The sequence below is a fragment of the Lagenorhynchus albirostris genome, chromosome 11, assembly GCF_949774975.1.
Source record: "Lagenorhynchus albirostris chromosome 11, mLagAlb1.1, whole genome shotgun sequence".
Lineage (NCBI taxonomy): Eukaryota > Metazoa > Chordata > Mammalia > Artiodactyla > Delphinidae > Lagenorhynchus > Lagenorhynchus albirostris.
Genome location: NC_083105.1, coordinates 102,565,990 through 102,590,014, shown reverse-complemented (window position 1 = coordinate 102,590,014; position 24,025 = coordinate 102,565,990). Strand labels below are relative to the sequence as shown.

General features: G+C 51.4%; 1 protein-coding gene across 5 annotated transcripts in view; it reads left to right on the top strand.

Annotated features, from left to right (window-relative positions):
* The window catches only part of DCP1B (decapping mRNA 1B), a 50,496-nt gene extending 26,859 nt beyond the window's left edge, over nt 1-23,637 (top strand). For 2 of the 5 annotated variants that reach the window (XM_060164438.1, XM_060164441.1), the window contains 6 exons: nt 9,206-9,272; nt 11,351-11,492; nt 16,607-16,735; nt 18,434-19,111; nt 21,096-21,344; nt 23,416-23,637. In XM_060164438.1, the coding sequence (XP_060020421.1) occupies nt 9,206-9,272; nt 11,351-11,492; nt 16,607-16,735; nt 18,434-19,111; nt 21,096-21,344; nt 23,416-23,496 (1,346 nt within the window). In that variant the 3' untranslated portion in view covers nt 23,497-23,637. The other 3 variants (XM_060164439.1, XM_060164440.1, XM_060164437.1) reach the window with 3 other exon arrangements.
* Nucleotides 23,638-24,025: the final 388 nt, after the last annotated feature.

Below are 24,025 nucleotides of genomic sequence, written 5' to 3'. Positions count from 1 at the left end.
ACGCCTCCCTCTCCCCGAGTTCATGACAGAGACTGAAACAAAAGTGCCACCCCAAGCTCCCGGCGCCGTGGCCGAGGGCGTGCGGGTTCCCTGTGCCGTCACCCTCCCCTTGGCTGCAGGCCGCCGGGAGGAGTAAAAGTTCTTCCAGTCCAACAAATTCTAAGACCTTGAGACTTTATCCTCTGTTATCTTAACCTTGGAGTCCGTTCACGCAATTATTACAAAAGCCATTTGAAAGGTTAAAAGTGTCCCCTGTGTAAATTTATTACTAAGGAAATGAAAGCCAAGTTATCTGCCCACAGATAACTGCGAGTTTATTTTTCTATTTCGAGATATTTGCTGGTATGTTGATAGCCTCAAACAGTCATGCTTAACCTTTTGGGGTCACAGACCCCTTTGAGAATCTGATAAGCCTCCTGCCTGCCTGCCCCCCTTCCCCACTCCCTCAAATATGTCTTGTGTCCCCACTGCGTGCCAGGCATTGTTTTGGGGGGGCTATGCTTTGTACCGCCCCACCTCCAAAAAGTCTGTCTGCACATGTGCACACCATTTCACATACAATTTTAGGGTTTGTAGATTGAACTCCTGAAGCCCTCCTCGAGTCCAAAAATATCTTAAAAGCAATTGTATGGCTAAAAATACTTGACACTCTTACTAGACAGAATCTTAGTATTTGCAGGCATAACAACGGAGTGTCCTTCAGTTCAGGACCTGCCCAGGGAGACAAGATCCTTAAACTCCTTTAGATCACATGTGTGTGGGGTAGGAGACAAGGAAGTTCACATTTCACTCCAATCAGAGTAGGTGACCTGCGCCTGGTCAGCAGGCTGGTTCCCGTGTGTGAGAGCAGCGGCTAGGGGCGGCCTTCAAGGACGCTCTAGCACCTCAGTGTGTGCTTCTTAGAAGGAAGGAACTTTCAGATTATACTGTGGTCACTGAATCTGTGTCTGTAAGCCTCCGTTGCCATTCTAACTGAAAAATTGACCTATTTTCTACAAACCATTGCTCAGGAGTTGATGTCTTTTCATATGTGATAAAGGACTGCACATCTGCGGGGACGTGAGTGGTGACACCTGTCACTCTGACTTTAAACCCAGAATTGCTTTTTTGTTCTCTCATCAGTGTTCAGCTCATGCTGAAAGGAAGAGATCTAAACTCTAAAGGAGACTGTTTCTCTAAAGAACTGGCATTCTGGCAATTCAGGAAGGCTCTGAAAAGCCTCGCGGAAAGCAGACTCTCACTCTGGGTGTCTGGTTTTCTGTGTGTTCCGTTGTGATACCTGACAGCTCCTTGGAGCACACACGCCATCCGGGCCCACAGTGCTGCCCTCGCCCTGGCCGCCCAGACCACACGGCCTTCACACGTCATCCTTTCGGGTTAGCGGACTCACTGCAGATGGGACCGTCACACACATTTAACGGGGAAAAGCTGTCATCTCGGAACTTATTTAACTTAGCGATCTGGCATGCACAGATGAGGAGGACCACGTGACAGCGTCACATAAGGTGGCGTGCAGACACGATGTGAGAGTGAAATTAAGGAGAGGTCACTTTTATTTTACCCCGAACCATAGAGACTTAACGTGCTCGACTTTACCGAGGAAACGTCTGCATAGTGATGCTATTTGGATTCAACGCACTTCATTTGTGGCTTGGAGACGACTGTATTCTATCATTTGCTTTTGAGAGCCCAGCTTGACGTGCTGGAAGTCTAAATCTTGGCAGAGAAAAACTGGATTCCAAACATTTTCTGAAATGCTTAACGAGTGAAGCATCTTTTAGTTTCCCTAACACAGTGCCCTGCGTGTGGCTACATTGAGTGTTCATGTCTGTTCTCTTAGAATCTGTTTTTTATGTTGCTGATTTTTGTCCAGAAATCACTTAGTAGTTTCAAATAATCGATTTAAAACTATTGGGTTATTACTTCTTAACCCACAGAAAGACAAATTAGAATTTTTTCATGTTCTTATGGGTTTTGGAGAAAGAAAACAATTTTAGGCAAGAACTGGTGTTAGAATTAGCCTCTATTCAGCCTTAGAGCTCTAATTTAATAGTAGAACCAAACCATGATTCAACTATTTATAACAGAAAGGCCTTTGGGAAAACTGGGGTCTGCTACTTCCACAATTATAGATTAAGGTTGAAATGAAAAAAGTATAGAAACTCTGACTCCCTTTCTCCCAATCACAAAGTAGCATTAGGGTCCCTTTTGCTAAACCACCGCCGTGTAAAATCTTAGAAATTTTTCAGTGATCATGTATTTTTATAGTTAGTGTACTTCAGCGAAGCTATTCCTGTAATTGTAAACATTTGATTAAATAATCTGATTCAAATATAAGGACGTCTGTTTTTCACTGGAACAAGTTTTTGACCTATAGAAACACTCTGTTTTATGTTTACCTTAAACATATATTTCTCAGAAACTACAATTCTCTGAGCCAAGACTTACTTTGCTATATTGAGATTCACTCCAGGTAACACATTTTCAGTGTGTTGCTGGAATAATTGACATTACCTATCAGTCTTATGTTTTTAAGATAATTTAGGTCCTTGTGTATGTAAGTTTCAGAGTACTATCATCAGACAGGACTGGAATATGAATGTGTGATCAAAGTACTGTTACTCATACTCTGAAGAGAAACGCATGTGATTTTTGCAGATTAATTGCATTCTTTGAGCTCTTAGCTGCTGGTGCCTGACAGGTAGTCCATCAGGAAGACTGGTCTATGGTAGCACTGTTATAATAATAAACACACAGAAAATGAGAACATCAGTGCCCACGCAGTGCTGGATCAATAGAATATACAGTCCTAGGGAGCTGACGACAAAATCCCATCAACATAACTTATGCCTAAGATTATCAGATGTCTGAAGCAAAATAAATTCTGAGTGAGATCAGGAGAATAAAAGGGATGATGTGAGGAAACCCTGTGCTGCGAGCCGCGGGTAAGTTGTAGTCGGTCCCTGGGGAGGACCTAGCACGTCTAGACTGTGACGTTAGTTAAGCCAGAGTAGTGGCGACCATCGTGTAAGATGGTGCAAGATCTTGACGTCTTGGATTCCAGCTCAACTCAGCAAATACCTGTTGAATGTGTCACATGCTGGTCATTATGCGTTCAAGTCCCGCCCTCCAGGAGCTCAGGTCTAGTGGGGGAGCAGTTCGGCAAACACTTAATTGTGACATATGCTTTTTTTTTTTTTTTTAAAGTCCAAAGATGTGTGAAAAACTATGGGAGCAAAGAAGCACTTGAGACTGTTTCCCCCTAGAGGAGTCTTGAAGGACAAGGACTCAGGGCGGGAAGACACCTTAGGAGCCCACGCTTGTTATTTGACTCCTGGGAGATTTGGGGATTGACCAGCAAGATATGGACAAATGAAAATATAAGTTTAAATGACCAACAAAACAGAATCAGTTGTTCCTTTTTTTTTTTTTTTTTTTTTTTTGCGGTACGCGGGCCTCTCACCGTTGTGGCGTCCCCTGCAACGGCGTTGTTCCTATTTATTTTTATTATTACCTACGACTTTTTCTGCTTCCTAATTTTTTTTAATGTTTATTCACTCTGTTAAATCTCCTAGACTAAAGCAACTTTCCCCTGAAATAAATAAAATTAGGGAGTTAGTATATAATGGAGAAGATCCCACGCGACCTTTCATGAACCTGAGGGCAGTAGCAGACTTTAAGATTTCCATTTTGGGAGGATAAAGTCCTCTGTGGAGACTTGAAAGGTCTAGTGACATAACATGCATTTGTTAGAAATGAAATCTTTTTTGACAGATAAATCCATCTTTTTCTTTGGAGATAATAAATTCTCATTTATAGTTGGAGATTAATATTAATTTGATACAAATTAGTGCAATGCTCTAGTACAGAGGCTGCTTCTGTTGTCATTGTTTATGGCATTAACTTTGTAAGGAAGTTAATTTATTTAGCAAGAGGGAGGCTGTTCTTACTTCACAGTATTTGTTTAGGTTTTCTGCTGTTTCCCCCAAAATGTTCATGAGTATTAGCCACGCATAAAAGAGAAGCTGCTTCCCATCTGCTGTGAACCTTCCAGTATTTGGAGATCATGGGACCACTGATTTGTGAGGTGCAGTTAAACTATGTCACATGAAAAGAACCAGACCAGGGGCCAAAGATAACAGTGCTATGTAGACTCTCGGGGGCCAGCGAAGGTTTTGTTTTACAAGATCGTGTCCGTGTTTGGTCAGTGAGGCTGAGGCAGAAGGTGAATGAAAGAACGTTACTTTAAAGGCATTAAAGAACACGCCGGAGGAAAGCATTTTTAGTGCAAAGCGTTCGAACGGGGTAGAAGTACCGGGTCAGCCCAGAGCAGCCAAGCGCAGCCCGTTTCCCTCCCAGCTGTGGATGCCAAAGCTGGCCTCGCATCCCCTGCCCTCAGATACCGCGCTTCTCGCGTGCCCTTCCTCCTTCCTCCCTCCCTCCCTTCCATCCTTCCTCGGGACCTTTTGAGAGTTCACATGAACCTTAGGTTAAACAAGATGGATTCGCATCCCTTATAACCAAGCCTACAAGTCATTCAGACCTGAAAATTGTTTTCATACTTTATGTATTTCGTTTGTAAGGCTGGGGGAGGGGCGTATTTTATGGAAACAGATTGAACCAGGAAACATGACTGTGGCCATGAGAGAGAGACCACCCTCCTCACTAGTGAAGAAAGTGTTTGAACCCCACACCTGCGCCTAACCTCCAGCTCTGACATTTCATGCCTTTCACTTTCTAATCGCTTAACTATCTTGCGATCTTTCGGAAGGACAGTAGCTGTGTGTGTGCTCACAACCAAATGCCGGTCACCTGGCACCACCCGTGGGGTTGAGCTACAAAAACCGGGACGGGGTCAACGGTACAAGGAATTCTGTATCCGAGCAAAGTCTCAGAAACAAGTGTCTGACCAAACACGTGATCAGGTGTTCTTGGCCCTTCCACTGGGATGATTATTCCACTCATTCGAGAAAGGCTTCGTGAAGAGAACGGGGTCTGAAGGGATTTGGAGATTTTTGGCTTATCCTTAAGTGCCCAGAAGAGGTTTGTGTAATTTACACTGCCAGGTTGCCATGGCTTTCCTAGTGAAAAGAGAGAACTTAAATGCCTTCTTTGCTGCCTACTGACTAAAAAAAATATATTTCCTATCCTTCTGAGAGAAATTACTGAGATTATTTTTAAAGAGAGTGAGGGCGGGGTGGGTTGGGGAGCGGGGAGGAGAGCATTACCGAGTCAGACACCCTTATCCTGCCTACGTAACTTCAGCCACACAGTTATGCCTTATCTGCTTGCTAACTGTATGGCGATAGGCCTTGCATTTTAAAGTTGCATAAATAGTAGCATGAGTATCGTTAAAAGATTGCAAGCCGGGGCTTCCCTGGTGGCGCAGTGGTTAAGAATCCGCCTGCCAATGCAGAGGACATGGGTTCGAGCCCTGGTCCGGGAAGATCCCACATGCTGCGGAGCAACTAAGCCCGTGTGCCACAGCTACTGAGCCTGTGCTCTAGAGCCCACGAGCCACAACTACTGCACCCGTGTGCTGCACCTACTGAAGCCCGCACACGTAGAGCCCGTGCTCCGCAACAAGGGAAGCCACCGCAGTGAGAAGCCCGCACACCGCAACGAAGAGTAGCCCCCGCTCGCCACAACTAGAGAAAGCCTGTGCACAGCAACGAAGACCCAACGCAGCCAAAAATAAATAAATTAAATAAATAACTTTAAAAAAAAAATTATAGTAATAAAAAAAAAGATTGCAAGCCACCTTCATGATTTGGAGTTGAAAGTTATTTGAAGTCAAATATGGAACAAATGACAAATGTCTTAAAAGGAGAGATTTATAGAAATATTTGTTAAAACATAAACTAGAGAGGTAAATCCCCAGAGAGCTTCCAGAATGAACTCACGCACCATGCTAACGAGAGTCAGAGGTTTCCCGATGAAGGTGCGTCAAGGACATTTGCCATTCCCTCTGTGACCCTCTCAACTAGCCTCTTAAAATCTGATCAACTTTGGATTTTGCTGCTAGAGACATTAAAAAAGCAGAAACTATTTGTATCAAATACCATCAGCTTGCTCTCTCTCGTGTCTGTGGTACCTACAATATTCAGACATGAAATCTAACATGGAAATTTGCTTTCCTTATCTTTCTTGCGGAATTAAGAGGAAAATAGAAGGTGTTAATAGATGGTGTTTTAACAGATATGATCAGGCGATGGTACATTGCCTGTTGCCTCAAACATTGCTTTTTTCAACCCCAGATCTCCAAAGCATGACGTAAACCAGGACAGGGCAATTTTAGGCAGAATTTCACAGCTCTGCTATTGAAGTCCTGTGTTCATCGACAGGAAGAAGATTGCCCCCAAACGTGTTCTTAGCGCGGGGAGTCTCATGTGGGCATCATTAGGCGGTTCAGGGTCTTCCTATTCTTTGCTCCACTGTGGGGTTTCTTACCTCCAAGAGTGATGTAGGAACAGCTGAGCTGAGCCTCACATACCACAGTGCCCTTAAAGCCCACCTGGACCTCGGCGGGGCGGCTGGGCAGCGGCCGGTACCCAGGCGTGGTGGGTGGGAGGAAGGCTCGCAGCATGGTGGGTCCCAGAGCACTCAGAGCACCTCTGCTGGTCCCGTCTCGGCGCCCCGCGAGGCTGTGCCTCGTGTCAGGTGACGGCGATCACTCCAAGTTTGAGAATGCCAGAACCACACCACCTTCCCCGGTCCTTTTCAACCTGGCCGTCTTCTTTCTTCCCTGCGGCGCCTGCTGCCCACCCAGGCCGGCCTCGCCCCGTGGCCGCCCAGGAGAACTGGGGGTGAGACGTGAGGGCTGTGTCCGCCCGTCGGCTCCTCACCTCCCTGACGGTGACAGGCTCTGGTTTGCATGGGCCACCACCAGCTGCTCCAGTGCCCCTCGCTCAGGACAGAAATAGGCTTGTCCCGGCTGGAAACGTGCGCCTGAGAGGCGGGAGCTGCGGTGGAATGTGGCTCTCTCTGTGAAACTATTTTAAGGAGAAAAAGTTAGGCCCAGTTCTACCCGTTATCTTGCTTTGCTTTCAGGAGCCAGGACTGTTGGTAAATCTGTTTCTCCTCCTTGACTATTTAAACTGTACATTCAAACTGCATATTAACTGGGGTGAAAAGAACCGTTTCAAAATGACCCCGTTTTAATCTTAAAGTCACGTTGCTTTAGAGATAAATGGTCAGGTCCTAAGGAAATCTCCACAGTGTCTCCGTGAGGCTCCCTTCCTCCCCTTCAACATCTGAAAGATGTGTTCACAGCATCTTCCCCCTCCATCTGCATTTCAGTTTTCTCGTAGTAATAACATCGTCAAACCGCTTTTCTATTTCTATCAACAGTTTCCTTGGCATCCAGTCCTCATGAGAACCTAGTTCCTTATGTCAAATGCCACAAATGTGTAACATCCCCCAAAATGGCACCCAGAATATTTCTACTTATATGTTCTACTGAAGAGACACAAATGGCTGTTCTTCCCCTGCTACTGGGCTTCGAATTTCTTAGTTGTGTGTTTCTCTCCCCTGTTACCTCTTTCCTGCTTTGATAGTTTTGGGAAGTCCCTCTCCAAGGAAAGGAAGCTTTCACTCTAACCAAAGAATAGAGCAGGATCCTGGTTTTGTAACGAGGATTAAAGCCTCCAAAGCATACAACGTCTTCGGATATTTTAGTCGCTGAATGTCGGTGACCTGATCCACTCTCGCTCGGGGGGCACAGAGCAGGTGGGTCGGCGTGTGGGAAGCTGTTGGGGCAGCTGGCGCTGGGGATTAGGGTTGATGGACCGGGAACGGCCTGGGATCGAGTTCTCAGAGACTTGCTTAATGATCTTGAGATGAAAGAATTTCTTTCTGATGTTAAGGCTCTCAGCGCATAGGCTTTAGAACGCAGACGTTCTTTTTTCCAGAGTATCCATGTATCAAAGAGGCATATGTGTGTGTGTTTCTAAGAGGACACAATGGTTCCATCAAGAAAAAGCTGCCCCCCCCCCCCCCCGCACACGCAGGTAAGATAAAGATTCCTGGTGCTCGAATCACACAAGAAGTTGACGCCGTTGCCCCCTTTAGGCAAGTTGATAGTTCAAATGTATAGGGTCCTTTTAAAGACATCTGCTTAACACAGCACTAAAGCGACATCTCCGGTACCCTTTGATTTCTGAATCTTGACTAACAAGAAGCAGAAACGCCCACCGAGTCACTGGTCAGGGGAGTGGGGGGAAAAGTTGTCAAAAGATCACAGCTGTTTTAATGACCAAATTATAGTCATATAATTAAATATTTTGTAAGTTTAAATTTTTAAAATAATTTCTTTTAAAAATACGTTGGTTTTCATCGCCCTACCATAACGTGGCAGCTCTTTCAGTGAAGTGTTTTTAACATGTATATATAGTTAGTGTATTATTTACATGACTAATGTATTATTAGTTAGTGTATTATTTATATGACTAATGCCACCAGATCCTCCACTAGATATTTATAAATGTATTTTGGACCTGTTTAGCCTTTGCTATAAAAATGACCTAGACAGGCACATATTAAGGTATATAATTTGTTTGAAAATTGTTAAATGAGTCAGTGGCAGCTACATTATGCCACAGTGTTCTTTCACTACTAAATCATTCAGTCAGAGTTGCACCTCATCTTTCAACAGTTGTAAATATTACGTGCAGACACTTTGAAGTCAGAGATCGATGACTGAATTTTGTTTTTCCTGCACCGTGTCCTCACTCAGGGCTTTCAAAGCCGATCTTTCAGTTACTAACACCTTCCTGGGAGAAGGGGGAGGGACGGAGGCTTCCAGGCCTAATCTGTGCTTCAGGTTTCCCATACTTAACAAAGAAGACGAGCGTGCGTGGGTGTGCGCCGGGCCTGCGGCGGCAGGGACGTTTCAGGGCTGGAGCTTAGGGTGGAGGCTCGTTTTCAGTCTGTTCACCCACTTAAGAAGCGCTCGCCGCATGCCTGCTGTGTTCAGGTGCTGTATTTTTAAGGACAACATACTTCAGTGTGTGTGTGCGCGTGTGTGTGCACATGCGTGTGTTCTCTGTGGGCCTAAAAAGCCCCAGTGCGAGGTTTTCAAGCTTGAACTCCAATGACTGGTTTCATTTATTCAAGAAGTATGTATTTCCCTCAAGATGGAAAGTGAATGTCTTTCCATTTTGTAGTTTTGAAGATGCTCATGGTTGGTTTGATGTGTTTTTTTCAGTGTCCATTTATGGAATTTGGTTTTACGACAAGGAAGAATGCCAAAGAATTGCAGAGCTTATGAAAAAGTAAGTGCTGCGGGCTGAGTGTTTGTCAGGACCTGGTGCTTTGTATTTCTAAGTGTACGTAGCTACGCTGTAATCTAAACAAAGCACGTCTCTGACAGCAGTCCTTTTCACCGTGGTTAGGAACACATTCACCATTACTTAATAAATGAAAAATAAACATAAATTGACAATGTTTTATATTTCCACCAGGTAAGATTTATTGTGTAGAAGGGTTCCCCTCATTTTTCCTGCACGTGTGCAGAATCTATAATATGAATTTTTCCAGATGGTAGTTCACCTTAATATTATCCTCCTTTGTAAATCAGCAGCTTTCTCCCTTGGAAAGGTATCAGTATATCTCAGTGAAGAGAACATTCAGAGCCCTTCTAAAAGGCTGTCCCAGATTCTCTGGGGTGCCCACATCCTTCCTGCCCTGAAATTTGCCCGTGGGGCGCAGACCTCCCTCCCTTCTGACCCTGCGAGGGCTTCGGAGAGTCTGTATTTTCAGTTCCTTTGGGAGTATCTGAGCTAATACTGATTTAGTGATCAGTAGACAGACCCTCTCTCTGTCTGTCTCTCTCTCGTTACTAGTCTCTTTTTTTGTTAATCTCACGAGGCCTTGTGATTCACCCCAGTCTGCCCTGGGGGAAACTGAAATGACTGTGCCTGTCCCGCTCTCGCTGCCCTGAGGACCCCGAGAGCAGGCCCGGGTCAGCGCGCCGTCTCCTCTGGGATCCATCAGCCCCTTTCACGGGTCCTTGAGCCCCAGGCCTGCTCGCTGGGACGCAGTTATTTCCCTGCACTTACGCAGATGGTTTAGAGCCCCAGAAGGAAATGAGCTTCCTGCACATGCTGGATCTGACCCAGGACCGGACTCGGCCGAACACAGGGTCTGCCTGCCGCCAGCGCGGAGTCGACAGAGCAGCTCCGTCTGCAGAAGAACCATTTTTCAATTTTAAATCCCGGGTCGAGGAACTGGCTAGAGAGTGACCCCAGAATGTGGAATGTGGGGGGGGCTGTTTATAAATGGTATTGATTTCTGAAAAGCCTAGCTTGCGAGAGCCCGTTTTAGGTAACTGCAGGTGGTGATTAGGCTGTGCTCAAACTGGCATTTACCACCATAACAGCGAGTTCCTAGAACACCCATGTTATTGTAAACTGTGCAATGGATGACGATAGCAGGATCTCACGCAGATTAAAAACCACCCCGTTGCCCGGCCAAGAGGCCACGTAAAGACTGTCAGATTCCCCGGTGATTCCTTCACAGCCGGGGCTGGGAACTGGTCGTGGGTGAGCAACAAGCCGCCGACGTGTGTGGATTCCCTGCCCGTCCTCCCTTAGAACTGAACCGCCCACCGCGCCCTCAGGTCTCCTTCCCCGTAAACGTCGCGGCAATTATGAAGGAGCGTGGGCTGCAGTCAGAGCCCACGCAGCGGGCAGTGTTCCCCTCAGCCGCGCTGTAGCACGGAGGCGCGACCTGGCCTCCCTCTGTGTTGTTTTCAGGAAAGCAGAAGGCGCTGCTCACTGCTATGTTTTCGTACCTTCTCCCGGGGTGGAACCTTCGCTGTGTTTCTAAACCACAGGATTCGAGGGGCTGGAATCAGCCGCGCTTTGCCTTCAAGGCCCTTTGGAAGCAGGGGCAGGCGCCCGATTTGCCGTGTGGTTTGCCCAGGGCTTGAGAACCCTAAATTGGGTTTCCTCAGCAACACATGAGTCCTTTCTACTGCTCTCAGTGAGGAGTTGGCAAACTTTTTCTGAGAAAGACCAGTCGTGAATACTTTCGGCCTTGCAAGGCCGACCGGTCTCCATCCCAGCTGCTCAGCCCCGCCCTGGCGGTGCGACAGCCGCCACAGGCCACGCGTCATTAACTTTCTGTACAAAGCAGGCCCGGGCGGGCGTGGCCCTCCCCGCTCTGGAGGCGTCCGTGTGGTCAGTGTACTCGGGACCTCAACTCCCATGTTTCTTCTTTCAGTTCCAGCAGTCTTATTTCTAACGTGATTATGACAAGATAAAAACAACTGGGTGAGAACCGGATGGTTTCAAAAACCGGTTGTGTTGAGTTGGCTTTTCTGGTGTGGATTTCCCTTCCTTTTTTCTAGCCTCACTCAGTACGAACAGCTGAAAGCGCACCATGGAGCGGGGGCGGCAGTGGGAGCGTCCCCCGTGGGCCTCGGCTCGGGAGATCGCAAGGAGGTGGACATCCTACGGATGCTCACCAAGGCCAGAGACGAATACGCAAAGGTGAGTCTCGTCTCCCTGCGATGCGTGCTTAAACTCCACGGTGGGGACCCGCGCCCTGAGACGGACTTGGCGCCGTTCCTCCCGTCAAACAAAAGTGCAGGAGAAATACAATCTGTATCGGCTTGTAGTAGGCTGAACACTGTTTGCTTTTATGTGGATTCAAAGGCAGCCCGGGAAATCAGTAACCTTCGTATATACAAATAGCCTCCAATAAGAAGACCCCATTGACAGTAGCAACAAATTAGTATAAAATTCTTCGGGATAAAATTAACAAGAAATGAGCACAACCTGTGTGGAATAATCATGGCTATCCTTGGTGGTACTAGGGCACTAGCAGTAGGAAGGACATCCAACCCCCTTCCTCTGAAAATCGGCGGTCGGTGGAAAGAATGAAGCATTTATCCTGCCTGGCCAGGGGCACCGGATAATCCAGGTTGAGGCGGGAAAGGCCTTCTCCACCACAGAGCTCCAGCTGTTAAATGTGGACGGAATGACAGAGCCTAAAGCCCTGGTGGAGTAACTGAGTCAGGCCCGGACCATCAGTAACGTTCGTGCTGTGAGAAAGGCGGACGGAAACCTGACCACGGGCGTGTCGGGCAGCCGCGCACAGCGGCCGAACGTCGAGTACGCGGCACGCCTGGAAGTGCTCCTGCCAGAAGAGATGATCCTGAACCTAAGTCTTGAGCGCTAACAGAAAATGACAGGGGAGGGGAACAGGGCAGGTAGAAAACAAGTTAAATGACACCAGGAAGCAGTCAGAAAGGCCGTGTGCGGCGTGGGCTCCTCGGGGACAGCCGCCAGGCTTCTGCACGTGCCTTGGAGGCGGGGCCAGAGGCCGCACTACTGGACACAGACACCCCCGCGGGCGTCTCTGGGCGAGTCCCGCAGGTGGTCAGCGCTGCCCGCCCGAGGGCTTGTTGAACGAATGTGAACAAAGCGCGGTGTCGCCCGCCCGCCCTGTCACGGCCCCGACCCAGCTGCTTTCTCCCCAGCTTCGGCCAGTAACAGCAAGGTCTGGATCTGCTTTTTATTTTGTTTGATTCTTCAACAGCCGTGAAAAAACGTCCCAGTGACTTAATTATACTTTACTAACTGTACTATGTCAGGCAGAGTGAAGATTCATCTTAAAGGCGCCATTTTTGCCCTCGAGGAACTTAGGTTCTGTGACGACGGCAATAACAGTGGCCAGTATAGATAAGAAATGCAAACGCTGAAGAAAAATTATTTTCTTTCTTCTCCCTCCCTCCTCCCAACACACAGACACAGACGCAAACACACATACTGTATTGTTTCTATTTTATGATGTTTTGACTTGCTGAAAGTCTAGCTGGGGAGAGACTGTCCCTCCCCAACCAGCCAATTCTCTGAGATACCAGAGGCCTAGCCAGGAGGGTGCCTGTGACCGGCAGACCCAGCCCTGTCTGCCCGCCTACCCCGGGGCGAGAGTCCCCCGCCCCCGTCGTATCAGGGCCACTCCTGTCATCTGGAGCCCCTGAAATGATTCAAACACGCCCGTCCTAAAGTGCAGAGACCCCGGCAAAGGCTGCAGCCTTAGCTCTGCCCTCGCTTCTGCTTCCCGCCCGCCCGTCACGAGGCACCCTCTGCAACAGGGGGCCCTGCGGGGCTGCTGAGCCTGTCTCCAGGCCCGGGGATGGGAGCGGGTGATGCCCTGCTCCCTGAGCCTCTGAACGCAGAGCTCACGCACACTCAGGACCGCTGCCCGGTCCCGGGGACTGACCTCGGGCCATCACTTTGTACTGTACCCACAAGCTCACAGTGTTTCTCTATTTTGTTTGCCCTTCAGAATCTACATCTCCTTCGAGGCCCAGGAAGAACGCCACTTCTTACAGGGAGTTTTCCCAGATCTCTTCACTCAGATCGATTGTCCCTTCCACTGCACTCACCAGTGTGTTACCCTTTAGAATGTATTTTGTTCTTCCTCATTTGTTACACTCACGGCAGCCTCTCCCGCTGTGCATAAACTTGTTGAGGTCGAAACACCGTTCTATCCGGCTGTGACAGTGTTGACATGAAGGGAAGACAGAGGTCTAATCAGTGTGCAGACTCTGCTTTTCTATAAGTTCAAATACATGGCATATGCATAATGTTCATTGCTCCAACTGTGCGATAGATAACAGAAGAAGCTCTTCCTTCCGCCGTCACAGGCCAGGTGGCGCCACATCACATCCAGAAGTGGCTGCACGGTCCTGTGAGCCCTGGTCCACATCCTTCTCGGTTTCTCACCGCCCAGAGTGTAAGCCCCGGGCCCCTCCGAGCGCCCTGCCACACGGTCTCGGGTGACCCTTCCAGCCTCACTGCCTTGGGCTCCCGCTGCCCCTGCAGACGCTGGGAACTCCTCCCAAACAGAGTGACAGTGTTGCTTCCCGAAAGTGCCTTCCCGCCTCTCCGCAGGCTGGCCCTCTCCTCCCTTACGTACCTGGCGACAGGTGACGTCTCTGAAGGCCTACTTCCCGTGTTCCTTGTCCCTCGTGTGGTTTCTGATCTGCCCACCGGGTGTATTTGCCCCCGAGGAGTCCCCTTGTGCGAGGAAGCCCTGCTTTATCCTTGCCTTACGCAGTGTCATCTGCTCTCCCAACACACACGGACACGCCAGACAGTGTGGGGAACAGGAGTGGGCCGGGCCCCAGGTGCAGGAAGGGGACATGGAAACACAGTCTTTCCTCAGGATTCTTGCCGCGAGGAAGTGGATTTCCTGCTAGCGGAGGTTTTCAAGAAGAGACAGAATGATGACTAGCAGGCATGTTACAGAAGAACCTCACTGGTCTGGATGCGTGTTAACCTGAATGACCTCTGAGGGCCTCTCCAACTCTAAACCGCGTAAATGTGTGAAAATCCCAAAAAGTAAGAGGAGGAAGCATTTGGAGCTGGAGGAAGATGATACGGATAAAGTGAAGCCTGGTGACACAACTTTTTACGCAAAGTTAATAAAGTAATTTAAAAACCTTGTTTTGGCCGGTATTTTATGTTTTCTCCCCGAAGAAACAACTTCCTGTGGCTCTGCTGTGAAGTAGCAGTGCTGTGACTTGGGGCTTCCTCCTCCCGGTTAGGCTTGGGGCTGGGGTGCAGGTGAGCGGGGGCAGCAGCCGGGCCAGAGCGGTCCTGGGCCACGGGGCTACGTGCTGAGCCTTCAGAAGTGGACTGTTTTGAAGAATACGTTTATACGTGTGTAACTGAATCACTGCTGTACACCTAAAGCTAACGCAACATTGCAAGTCAACGATACTGCAGAAAAAGAAAAGAAAAGAATAAGTGGACTGTTTAGTATTCAAGATGATTTTGTGTTTTGTGGCCTGAGGCAAGAATGAATAGTTGTCCTCTAGCTATGGTTCTGACTTATGAAATCAAAGAAATTACTGTGTCTTTTGATGTTCACTGAGAAAATTCAAGCCTATAAGAAAGAAAACAGAACTACCCATAATCCTACCACTCAAAGATGTCTGCTTTTAGCACTTCTAGTGTACTTTCCCCCCGACTCTTCTCCCCTCATGGACACGTGTTTGTGTGATAACACGGGCTCATGTGACGTTGTTGTTAAGGCCCGGGTACTCTCAAGAACCCATTATACTTTCTCCAACCCTGCATGTTTTTCCAAGTAGTTTAAAGTGTTTGGGTCGAGAGAGGCATAGAAACTTGGACAAGTGGAAAATGAGCTGCAGACTGTCGAGAGCAGTGGTGTCTCGTCTGGGCACCTTCTACATGACAGTGAAGCCTCATTGGTAGGTCGCCCGTCCTAGTGACACGGAAAGCAGCTTCCGGCCATCTTCCTTGGGGGTAGCTGTCTGCGGCCCACACGAGTGGGTACACAGTGAAGCAGTCTGCAACCCAGGGTCCCTGCACACAGGCGGGGCCACTCGCGGAAGTGAGCCAAGCGGCCACTTTCTCTGCGCGGCCAGCCGGCGGTAAAGGCTTTTCACGCCAACATTTTATCAGTGACTGTATGAGGCTACACGCTTGTCTTGCGCTGGTGATCCACATCTTAGAATCCAGGCCAGTGGGTCCTGCAGCCATCATTCACCTAAGAATTAGAAATGATATTTTATGACTCATAAAGTGATTTCACGTGCCATTCAATACTAGTGCCAAATATACAAATTATTGGCAGAAAATAATTAGTCCTTTGTGCAGTTAACTTTACAAGCCTAAGTGAGCGTGGTGGTAAACGGCCCCAGGCGCCTACATCCTTGAGTAGAAAATACAGCCAATAGCCATAAAGCACACCGGGAACCATGGGACCCCAGGGACAAGGTTGCATTCCCAGCCACTCCACCTCTGGACCGTGAGGTGTGTCCTGGCCCGAGGGCGCAACTGTGCAGCTGAAACTCACAATGCCGCGGAGTCCACAGTGCAGAAGGCCGCGTTTTACAGTGAGTTTTATTTGGTGTTTCAACAAGGGAAACCCAGACATCACTGCTGTGCCCTCTCTGTTACGAATGCCACTGTGTGAGCGATCGCAGGGTTGGTTAGATTAACGTGTGATAATGACTCAGGGTTTGAAACGATGAGGCTTGTCTCTCGTCTCTAGAGATTCTAATTTGTAGCAAGTGGCTCCAAACACTGGGATTTAAATTACTCTGTGCAAAAAGCCATTTGTTAAATAGAGACGATGTTAGTGATTTTTAAATCAGCGGTTTGGGTCGGCTTGACGTTCTGGTTTGTCGACTAAAAAGGGCTGGTTGCTGTGAGGACGCAGTGCTGCAGCCTTCAGTCAACTGCCAGGCGCGCGCAGACCCCTCCCGCGGCCCAGACGAGGCACCGAGGGGGCGCTTCCTCCACCGTTTATCCCGGAAGGGCAAGCGGGAGACCGCGGCTGCTTCCCGGCGACCCGCCGCCTTTCAGGCATCCACGCGTCTCAGGGCCTCCAGGTCCTGCAGGCCGAGGCACGGAATTGCACAAACTAAGAAAAATCTGACCTGAATTTGACTTATACTCAAACGTAGTTTATATCAGAGGAGAGTAAGGGATTTTCCTTTGTACATGGAGATCTATTTTTTTTTAAGTACCAACTAGATAAAATAAAGAGCAAGAAGATGCGTTCTTTTTAAAAGATTAAAGCTTCTTCTACATCAAAAATGAGGTTCTTTTTTCCATTTCAGTGTAAAGCCTGTCCTGAGCCCAAACAGATCAGCAGCTCGTCCGCCATCTACGACAACCCCAATCTCATCAAGCCGATTCCAGTGAAGCCCGGCGGGAGCCGGCAGCAGCGCGGCCCTCGGCCCGGCCAGGTGCACAGCCCTCTGCTCTCCGCCCGGGCCTCTGTGGGGCTCCTGCGGGACTTGGCCCGGAGTACGGTCAGGGCGGGGCCGATGCTCTGCAGGTGCCCTAAGGTCAATCCAGGAAAGAGAGATTCCAAAGAAGAGATTTTGTCATGGTTAATACCTTACTCTTCCTAGAAAGGGGTTGCAGGTTTTCCTTTTGGCATTTCCCTGACTCTGTGCTAATCCCTTGTGGACTTGAACTCCTTAGAGGATAATGTATTCTAAAAAGACAGCAACCTAATATCATGTCAGAGCTGACGGGACCGTTACACGTCGGGCTGTATTCTTCCGGGGTGGAAAGCTGGTGTCCCACGGCCCCTGAGGGAGCCACAGCCCACGCGCCCCCATGGTGCCAGGTCCGGGGCCAGGCGCTGTGTGTGTATATGGGATTCCTGGTCTAAGGACTGGTGTCAAATCCCCCTTTAGACCTCATGGCTTGTCATTGTTTTTGCATCTAAGCATGACAGCAGTTTCTGTGTGAGCGTATATATTTTTCAGAAGAGTCCAGCATCAGCAGAATTGCTGAGCTGCAAGTCCCATCACTGAGTGTGGCTGCTTCCAGTTCTTAAGGTTATTCCTCACTAAAGGTTTTTTTTAAAGGGAATTGGTTTAAATCAATTTCAAAAAAAATGAACATGGGGCTTCCCTGGTGGCGCAGTGGTTGAGAGCCCGCCTGCCGATGCAGGGGACGCGGGTTCGTGCCCCGGTCCGGGAAGATCCCACATGCCGCGGAGCGGCTGGGCCCGTGAGCCATGGCCGCTGAGCCTGCGCGTCCGGAGCCTGTGCTCCGCAACGGGAGAGGCCCCAACAGTGAGAGGCCCGCGTACCGCAAAAAAAAAAAAAAAAAATGAACATGGACACCAAAAACATAAAGACTGGCTAATGCAAGTCTTATATTGAATTTTGTAAAAAATAAGTCTTTTCTAATTATCTTTTAGCTTCTGTTATAAGTTTGCTTTTCATGGACATTTTTTATTTTAAGAGAGAAACTGGAATATGTTGACTTCAGGAGAATCTCATGTTTGCTTAGCCCAGCAAGACAGAAGGCAGCAGGGAAATGCCGGATGACACAGGGTGGGAAGGAAGCGGGTTGGTTACCAGCCAGGGCGGCGCAGGGGGGGCAGGGATTGGGGTGTCACGCATCTGACGGTTGTTATCGCTACTGTTACGTAGTTGGAAGGATCAAGTTAGACTAAATGACGTAGGTTTCTTTCCAGCCCTCAATTCCTACAATTCTGTGGACTACTACCAGGAATTCCGAAATGCTCACGTTTCTGCGAATCCTCAGTGTCTGCCTGTACTTTGCAGGGATGGGTGGACTTCCTGTTGAGGAGACCATTTGCCTTTCAGTGTCTGTAGCTTTGTGCCACAGGGGTCCCCAGCCTGTGAACCCCGGGCCCAGCAGGGATCATGTGTCTGTGTATCAATCAGCAGATACTGATCATATAACAGCCGTCCTGGGGGTGGGAGGGAGACGGCTGTGAAAATTTTTGACATTAAAAAGGAGGTCCCACATGTGTAGAGTTTGCTATCACTAAGCTGCTTCATCCTTTCTAATTGACTCTGTAAATAGAAGACATCATCGGGTAGGTAAATAATGTTTCACTGCCCCCATATAACCAAATTACATGTGGCCCCATTTTCACACGTGGTTATTTGTTCCAGACCTTAGACCCTGAACCCCAACACCTGTCCTTGACGGCCCTCTTCAGGAAGCTGGACAAAACTACGTGTCACGAAGCCGCGCGGCCTCCAAAGACCCTCCCCCAGCAGCAGCAAGAGAAGCTTCCGCTTCGGCAGGGGGTCGTCCGCTCCCTGTCCTACGAGGAACCCCGAAGATGCTCGCCCCCGGTCGAGAAGCAGCTCTGTCCCGCCATTCAGAAGCTCCTGGTCGGGATCGCGGACCTGCAGCCGCTGGCAGAGCTGCCCGAGAGCCGGCCCTGTAGAGACGCCGCCCGGCCAGGGTCTCCCCGCGGCCCCGAGGTCTCCCGCCACGTGCACGGTGCCCCCAGGACTCAGAACCCGCCGGACCAGCTCCAGAGCATCCCTGGGGCGCCGGCACCAGACGCCTCGGCCGAGACGCCGGGGCCCCGGGCACTCCCGAGGCCAGCGCCCCCCGGCCCTGGGCCCGGCCGTCAGCCCCTGGGGCCCAGCGAGGTCTCCCCGCGGGAGCTGCTGTGGAAGCTCCAGGCGGTGCAACAGGACCGGCAGTTGCCGGCGCCCGGCCGCCCAGCCCTGGCGGCCAAGTTCCCCGTGGCCACCCCGAGCGCTGGAGCACGGAACCCCCTGGAGTCCTGGAGGGACCAGACCCCCAGCGCGGAGCAGCAGGCTCCCCTCCTTCAGGTAGGCGGCTGCCGGCCGGGAGGTGCTGCCAGGGCGCGGGGACGGGGGCCTTAGCCCCGTCCGGTCTGAGAATCGCGTCCCGCCTTCGCCTCCTGCCTGGCAGGGAATCTGGCCTCGGCCCAGCAATCTGGGAGCTCCTCCCTTCAGAGGCTTCATTCCTACAGTTAAACCTTCGTGCGACGAGGTTTGACGTGGCCGTGGGAAAAACCCAAATCTTTGACCTCGGAAACCTAGGGTCTGAAATCATTTGCAATCATTCCGGGGATGCCAGACACCTGACCTCGTCTGGTGATTTCGGTCCACAGTAAGTCGTTGTGCGTTCATTATCCAGGCCGGGCTTACAAGCGCGGACTGCGTGCCCCGCCCCTGCCGCACGTGGTCCGTGCAGCGGAGGAGCTGGGTGCCCCGCCCCTGCGGACGCCGCAGCCCGTGGGCGCTTGAGGCCCGCGGAAAAGCAGGCCACCGACCCCGGAAGGTGCAGCCTCCTTGTCTGTCTGAGCAGGTGTAGCTTAATGAGGGTCCGGAGAGGCAGAAGGCTCTCTCCCGGCCCGCGACACACACACCGGTTGCCAGAGAGGGGAAGTGTTGTAATTCTTAGAAATGTTCTGTCCCCCCAGGGAAGATGGTTCTCTATAGTCACTAATAACTTAGAACCGTGAGAAAACCGAAAGCGTTTCCATTTTTTCACTGCCTGTGGGTAACATCCGGAGATCTGACAGATTTTTGTTTTCCATTTGGATTGGTACAAATTCACTGAAAATGCATTGGGTTTAAAAATTAGGAAGTTCTCCCTATTTATGACGTTGTCCTTCTGTCGTGTTTTGGCAAGTAGCTTACGACAGTGCCTCAGAAATCGCTCCCTTTTTGGAACAGAGACCATCGGTGTGGAGCACAGTCTTCATGTATGTAAGACGGTGCGTCCGAGCGTTCTTGCCTGTTACTGATGAAAATCTCAGATCTGAGTTCCTGCCGCTCTGGAGACATGGCTGTTCCCCGCCCCCATCCTCACTTCACTGTCACAGTGCCCCCCTTCTTCTGCTTTTGCCCCTGCGGATTTAGATGGGACCCTAGGAAATCGGGGCTAATCATTGGCCGTCCGCCTCTGCAGGCAGGTCCCCTTCCAGTGCTCGCGGGGTGCAGGGCCGCGGTGCTCCTCTGGCTGCCCACGAAGCCACCGCCCCTCGCGACGGCGCACAGGGACAGTTAAGCAGACCGCCCGCCTTCCTCCAGGCTACTCTGTGCCCAAGACGACGTCCAGGGAGCTTCTGAAACCACAGCAGCTCCTCGTGGCTGGCCCTGTGCCGGTTCTCATGAGCCCCTGGGCTTCGGGAGGCTAACAGTAGCGCTCTTCCCTCTCACCTGAGCTGGGGACAAGTGGGAGGTGGCTGTAAGCGTCAGGTGGGTCAGATGTCGCCTGCACAACTGGAAACACTATTGGGACCCCTGGTTTTAGGCCTGCTGGCCAAGAGAGGCGGACAGACCCGCCCAGACAGACGGGCCACCTGCACGCCTGCAGGAGTGGCCCCAGGGCTGCCCCCGAGACCCGAGCACGGAGAGTCAGGAGGTGGGGTGGACGGTGACCCCACCGCCTGCCCGCCCCGCCGCACCAGGCGAGGGGGCAGGCGGCCACCGGTGGGTCCCTTACGGCGGAAACTCGGGGCCACAGCCGGGAGGGACACAGACGGACAGCCCCGGCGGAAAAGCTGGGGTCCTGGCGTGTGTCCCCAGGCGATGACAGGAAGCCGGAGAAAGGAGGTGCTGCTCAGAGCGCGAGCTTTGCCTGCCGTGGGGAGCATAGTCAGGACAGCAGGCGCCGGCCGCCGGTGCCCAGGAGGGAGGAGCGTGCAGATGGAGGCTGGCCTCCCGTCGCCCTCGGCCCTGGATGGTTAACACTGAACCCGCTGTGTCCTCTGCGTTCTCTGCACCCGCCCCGTGCGCGAGCCGCCCTCACCCACCCGCCCGTCGGCCCGTTTCCCACCTGCAGGTCCTCTCGCCCCGGCGCGCCCCGCCCGCTGCAGGCCCATCTCCGCTCATGTCGCCACTGGTGTTCGCGCAGCCCCCCTGGGCCCCACCGCCAGAGAGGGGCAGCGGGCTCTTGCCCCCAGGAAGCCAGGACCCGGCAGCCACCCCCAGCGGCCCCCTCCTGCCCCTGCGGACGCCGGAGCCCCCCAGGACGCCGGGCAGTGCCCTGACCAAGCCGCAGCTCCAGGAGGCCCTGCTGCACCTCATCCAGGTAGGAGGGCGCCGCCTCCCTCCTCGTAGGCCTTTCCCAGCGACCTGCTGCCCTGCTGGTGCCTGTGCCCGCCTCCTGCTCCCCAAGGGCAGCAGCTCACCCCGAGACCTGCGCTTCTGGGTGCGTTTCAGACACTCAGCGTGGCTCTGGGCGTTGTGACTCGGAGGGCTAAGTCCTCAAGTGCCACCCGGCAGAAGAGGAGGAGGTGAAGCCGCCCCTGGGAGGGTCCCGGGTCTGTGGGGCCGTCGGGAGCCAGAGGGGAGTGGAGGGGAGGGCTGCCCTGAGCCCGCGGCAGCGCCCAGGCCGCTACTCGGGGAGGATGCAGCTGGGGCTGCAGGAATGGCTGTGACGACCACGGCACGTTTTATAGATGACCTTGAAGCCTGCCAGTGAGGACAGACTGGGATGGCTTCCTCGTGCCCCTATGAAGTAATAAGGGCGATGACGCTTGTACAGAGCTCTGGGCCGGTCACGGTGTTAGACACCAGGACGCCGAGGCTGAGGGACTGGCCTGAGGTCACCAGCCAGTAAAGAGCAGAGCTGGGGCTGCAGCCTGGCTGCCGTGCCCCTTCCCACTGCACGACGGGGCCGGGAGGTGGCAGAGCCCACCCCGAACGCGAGACAGGCCTTGCAAAGTGCAGCGCGCTCACCCAGACGGACCGCAGACACCCCAGCTCACATACTGAGGTATCTTTTTCGCAGACAGTCCGTAAGGTTTTTGCTTGAGTGTCAGGCGACCTTGAGAGCGGCCAGCACTTTTGCTCTGTCTCATCCTACTCAAAAAGACAGTAGTCGCCGTTGGTAAGAATGTTTCTTTAAAGGTAACGTATTTTAGAGAGAAGGAATGGAATGGGGACAGAAATCAGCATCTGAGTGTGAAAGCAGGGTAGCAATCTGCTAAAGACAGACGAAAAGTGACCGCACCTGACTAATTCATAAAGAAGGGTCTTTTCCACCTTTTCTAGAAGCCATTCATGAGACGTTCTTGAGGACTTAGGTAGGGCACCTGTAAGCTCCTTTTCTGTGAGCAATAAACAAAAAACCTGGATGTAAAAAGCTCCACATTTTTTCTGGCTTCTTCCATTTAATAACACTGTTCCAAAGATCTCTGTGCAGTAGTGGGGACCCCTAAAGTCCGGAGCAGCCCCTGGACCTCGCCCGTTAGAGACCAGACGTCCGTTCCCTCCACCCGGCCTGCACTTCCCGTTCCCCGTGCTTTCGGCATCTTCCCCACGAGCTGCTGGGAGCCACTCAGGCATGCGGCTTTGCTCTCTGCCTGCTGTTAGGACACAGGCTCGTGCTCGGAGACTTTGCAGGAAAGCCAGGGTAGCCTGGCTCCAGGCCAAGCGGGAGTGTGAAACACGGGTGAATTGCCAGGGCGATAAAGGACGGGGTGGGAGGGAACCGGGAGGGAGCCGCGTCTCCAACATCAGAGACAGAGAAAACCGCCGATGGAACCGTGGTTCCCTCGCCCGAGAGTGGCAGGAGGGGCCCAGAGCCTGCAGTCTCACCGCTGCCGGCTTGCCAAGGCCAGAGCTCTCCGTAGCTAACGGGGGTGGTGCAGGGGGGTGGAGGTTCACTGGCTCTGGCAGGGTACCAGCCAAGCCCGTTGCCAGGGAAGTCTTAACTTCCGCCCAACAACGAAGGCACCCCTTGTGGGCGACTCGGGGGCCTCTCAGAGCCACCAGTGACCTCCCAGCCAGGCTCAGAGGACTGAGCTGGGTTACGTCCTCCCCGTGCAGCCTCCCGGGGGCCCCAGGTCTCTCCACACAGGAGGCCAGGCTTCTCGGGAGCCGGTCCGCTCCGCGCTGCCCCGAGGCTGGTGCCCGCCTGAGCTGCAGGCCACGAGCACCTGCCGTGTCCCGGGCTGGCCACCGAGGACCGGCAGCTGACCCTTCTGGCCTGGCCTGCAGCCCCACTGACTGTTCAGCTTAAAAACTAGCCTCCGTGGGCCGCACAGGTGGGGAGGAGCATCTTAGGATCAAGGTGCCCGTTCAGCCCCAAGACAGAAGGCCTCTCGTTTCTGCCGGCCAAGTCATATCCCCTGGGGCTTTTGATTTGTGTTTTCCAGAATGACGACAACTTCTTAAATATAATCTACGAAGCTTATCTCTTCAGCATGACACAAGCGGCCGTGAAAAAGACTCTGTGAAAGCAAAACATTTCAAGACTGATCTCCAGGGCCTTCCAGCTCGAGGTCCTTTCAGGTCACATGTTGTTTCCCTAAATGTTTCTGCCTTTTTTTTAAAGTATGTCTTATATGAAATAAAATGCTTCAGGCTTTTTTCAGTCACGCAGTTTTTTCATTACATTCTTCAATGCACCTGGTACCAAGAATTGAGTGGGTAGGAAAAGTCCTTTGCTCGTATCACACGGTAAATACCCAGCTTAAAAGATTTTTTCTTACATGTGCTGGGCCATTTCTAGATGAGTTCTCTCTCTGTGGGAAGGGGTGTTCTGGGAACGTGGTTTCTTTCTTATTAGCAGCCCCGGTTATTTCTGGAACTCGGAGAACGTGCCGACCGCCAGGTGGCGGTGTCAGCCCGTGACCACTGACGTGCCTCGCCAGCCTCTTGCAGACAAAGTAAACCTTTCCTTTGTAAACATCCATTGGGCCTTCGAAGGGAAATGATCTCTAAAGGTCCTTCTCGCCAGTTTCCAGGGGAGAGTTGTTTAGGGGT